Source organism: Poecilia latipinna, unplaced genomic scaffold (assembly GCF_001443285.1).
Source record: "Poecilia latipinna isolate Pla-1442-1.1 unplaced genomic scaffold, P_latipinna-1.0 Scaffold1781, whole genome shotgun sequence".
Taxonomy (NCBI): domain Eukaryota; kingdom Metazoa; phylum Chordata; class Actinopteri; order Cyprinodontiformes; family Poeciliidae; genus Poecilia; species Poecilia latipinna.
The window spans coordinates 142,805-146,906 of NW_015114397.1; the positions used below are offsets into that span (position 1 = coordinate 142,805).

Consider the following 4,102-nt stretch of genomic DNA (forward strand, 5'->3'; position numbering starts at 1 on the left):
CCCCCTTTTGTAAAAATGTTCGTCAGCGCCCCCTGCCGTCCTCTGAACACGGTACCGCCCACGTTGAGAACCGCTAATTTAGACATTTTTAGCCTTTTGAGATCTCCAAAGTGACACCACTGACTTCAGATATCAGTTTCTAATATCAATCCAGCTTTATTTATCGGTATCGGCCGATACCGATGTTGGTGCCAATGTATCATGCAACCCTAAATATGTCAGATAAAATAGATGCTTAAAAAATTTATATTTTTCTTACTATTTTCATAGCATATAGGCAATCTTTTTAAATAGTTCTGAAACTAACCAAGAATACTGGCTCAGACTGATTTCATAGATGTTTCAGGATGGCTGAACTTCTTCATTAACTTAATGTACTGTTGAATGCAGCTGAGCCTCGAGTGTCAGAAGTCACACTTAACTGAGGAAATGAAAAGTGTTAATAAAGGTGAGGAACAATGCATATCTTAAGGTGGGTGTTATTAAATATTTTTAGTAATGATAGAATGAAGTCATTAGAAAAACCTACATTAAGCCATGCCAATCTATTTTTTCATACCTGATGTTGTTCAAGCATCTTTTTTTTCAGTGTGAAGAGATTACAAACTTTTTGAACTTTTTCCACTTTGAAAGTTGAAATAATTTTCACTTTTTGTTTGTTCATCCTCTCTCTCTCTCATTGCTTTTGTCACTGCTCGCTGGTTCTCGATCGAACACGAAGTTGAATTTCAGCCTATGGTTTCTCTCTCCAGTCTCAGAAAAAATCAGAGGTTTCCATGTTGAGAACTCCTCCCCCACTGGAGGATTTTTATCCCCCAGCTTTTGTGCCCGCTCGCTTGCCGTACGCTGACCTTTCTGAGTTCTGCCAATCTATCGGCTCGCGCCAGCTGGGCCCCCTGCTCTGCCCCCCCTCGGTGTCTCCTCCAGCAGGGGCTCTTGGGAACAATTCGCCGACGCCCTGTACTGTGTTGTATTGAAAGCGACCTCTACTATATAAGGAATTGACACGTTTATTTTAACCTTTTTTTTTCTCCTTTTTTTTGGCTTTCGGGGCACACTCTAGTCAGTGTTTCACCATCCCACCCCCTGTGCGTTCTCAGGAAGAACTTTTGTGGAACCCGGACCACCAGCCGGGATAAGAGAGGGAAGCAGCGGGGCTTTTAGGTGGGTTTTTCTCTAGCTTTTGTTGCCTTCAAACAGCCACAACATTATCGAAACAGTCCACTTTCCACCAGCCTCTTTGTGTCCTGTTGTCAGTCAATCCGTTTGTCCCTCCCCGCTTCTTTTTCTTGACGATTTGAAGCATGATTTTCCTTTGTGATTGCTTTCCAGTTCACATGCAGTACTCCCAAGGAGATCAATATATTTTTATTTTTATTTTGCGCGTGCGTGTTCCTCTCTTCTCTGGCCTTTCGAGCTCCAAGTTATTGTTTGTTCCTTACAGGTATGTTGACAAGTTCTTTTTCATGTGGAACTTTGGAAATTGTTTTTTTAGAGCCATGCTGCAGCTATTTAAGTGTTTTTATCTTGCAGATTTTTCAAAAGGTGGCTAGGTTTTTGTGTTTTATTAGCCAAATGTTGAATTCACAAGGTTTCCATCATTTCCTTCACATGTTGTGAAGGAAGTGTGCATTTCTATCCAAGCCATCTGCTACAGTTATTCAACCTTGCGAAAATACAGATACATGCAAAATAATTCATGGTTTTCAATAAAAATCCTTGTAGAAATAGTTCAGTGCGATTCGAGCTCCAAGTTTTTTGTGCGATTGATTTTCCAGCTTTGTAGATCTAGAGACTGGAAGCTCAGACTGCAACATCAGCTTTCAAGTTTTTATACAACTGGGTTTACAGTGGCTCTCAATAAAATCATTTCTGAACTATTTCAACATACAGTGGGGTGAGCAATATGGATTTAAAGTTTTATTACAATGTTTTGTGGTACTTGATAAAAGTGATCAATATCACTTTTTTAGGTAACTGTATAACTGTGACTACATGACACAATTATAGTAACACAAATACAAATACTGCTCTTGAAAAACATTTGCATTTGTTAAACTCTTCATCAGGACACCAGTCACATAAAGAAGTGTGATTTTTAAAATCACTAAATGGCACGCAGTATCTTCATTTAATAATATTTTCAAATGTATTGATGATTATAGATACTCATTGAATAAAATGGGAAGAAATATGGTGAAAATAGAAATCCAGACAATGATCCAGACAAAACAGTTTATGGTTTTTCTAAACATCATTTACTGAAATTTATCATGACAAGAATGAATCAAAACCTTTATCATGGGAAGGAATTTATCACGATAAACAATACAATAAATGCCCAACTTAAACACAATGTCATAATAATCCTGTATAAAAGCAATAAATCTCTAGATGTTCACATCTTAAACTAAATAGGTGTTAAGGTAACTTTTGATTGAATTTCACCGTTCAGTCTTTGTCAGTGTGAGTTCATCAGCATCCCACATCTTGACCTGGAAAAGTTCTGGAAGATCTACCAGATTTTAGTCTGACGTTTTTCTACGGCCCACTTCACAGGTTGTTGAGTTTAGCTCTGGACTTTGGCTAGGTCGCTCTAAAACTTTTGTTTTTTTGGATAAGGAAAAGGATTTGACCCACTTGAAGGAAAAATAATAATTCAGACTTTAAAGACAGAATTCTGACATTAATGCCGACTCTCACAAGGATCAACCAGCTTCAGTATCTGAGATGTGAGTTGTGTGAGAGGAGAACTGATGTTCTGGAGGAACATGTCGGATTTAAGTGGGGTTTTCACTTTGTTTTGTTTTTACATGACCAAAGGGTCCCTCAAGATACTGTTCTGCGAAAGAGGATTATGGCTAATAATCCTCTTGTCTATTTAACTTTATAGTCATAAGTTATATTCATAACTTTAATTTACAACTCAGAATAAACTTATGGATCTTTTATTTTCTTCTGTGTTTGGATTTACTCACACTTCTAACAGACAGAATGTTTTCATTCATTTTTTTTGTTTTTGTAATGATTCATAATTTCATTCACTTTGTCAAAAAAATATGAGGTTCACCTTAACAGACGTAACCCCAGATCGTGATGGTGTCACCACCGTGTTTCATTGTAGGCACAGTAATATTTTTCTGCCAAAGATTTACTTTTTTTTTTTTTTTTAAATCATCTCCCAAAGGTTAAAGCTTACTGTAATCAGACCATTACACACACTCACACTCTGTTTTTGGTGACTACCTTCTCCATGCATTGTGCAAATATAATGCTGCAGATTTTTTCTAGGGCTCTTCTCCTGACTGATACAGTCAGATCAATTTATTTCAGTATATTTATACAGCACCAATTCAACAAATATTGTCTCAAAGAACTTTACAAGAAAACCATTTGAATTCAGTCACATACATTCCAACTGATCCTGTTTATCAAACGATACAGCTAAATTCATTAAGATCCTTTTTTATCTTAATTGTAATCTCTCTGCTGTTTATGGGTTTGGCAAGTGTGTAAAAGTCAGAAAAATCCAACCTGAACATCTGAACTTTACTTTGGATTCAGCAGGTTCCCTATAATGGACAACCAATGACAGACGGTGCCTTTTAAAAAATAAATATGTTTCTTGTTTTTCAGTTGAGCTCGATCAATCAATCAATCAAATTTTATTTGTATAGCACATTTCAGCAACAAAGCATTTCAAAGTGCTTTACATCATAAACAAAAACACAGTCATGCAACATAGAATCAATAATCAAAACATTACATTGAGTCAAATGCCATCGTTAAATTCGTAATTGATTATGTTTCAAATACAACTGGATTTTTAGCCGCAATTTAAAGGAAGTGAGTGTTTCAGCTGTTTGCGGTGTATAGAAGCTGAATGTTGCGTTTCCTCGTTTGGTTCTGTGGATGCAGAGCAGAACCAGAACCAGAAGACCTGAGTGGTCTGGAAGGTTGGTACAACAGCAGCAGATCTTTAATGTATTGTGGTGCTAAGCCGTTCAGTGATTTATAAACTAACAGTATTTTAAAGTCTATTCTCTGAGCTACACGGAGCCAGTGACTCTGTCTTCCTGGTTTTAGTCAGAACCCCAGCAGC

The 4,102-nt window shown here is 37.1% G+C and overlaps 1 protein-coding gene across 4 annotated transcripts in view; it reads left to right on the forward strand.

The window, feature by feature from the left end:
• Positions 1–4,102, forward strand: part of chchd6a (coiled-coil-helix-coiled-coil-helix domain containing 6a) — a 115,635-nt gene that overhangs the window by 95,677 nt on the left and 15,856 nt on the right. For 2 of the 4 annotated variants that reach the window (XM_015061121.1, XM_015061122.1), the window contains one exon: positions 1,064–1,164. The exons of 1 other annotated variant lie outside the window; for it this stretch is intronic. In XM_015061121.1, the coding sequence (XP_014916607.1) occupies positions 1,064–1,164 (101 nt within the window). The remainder of the gene's footprint in view (positions 1–1,063; positions 1,165–4,102) is intronic. One more of the 4 variants, XM_015061123.1, reaches the window with a different exon arrangement.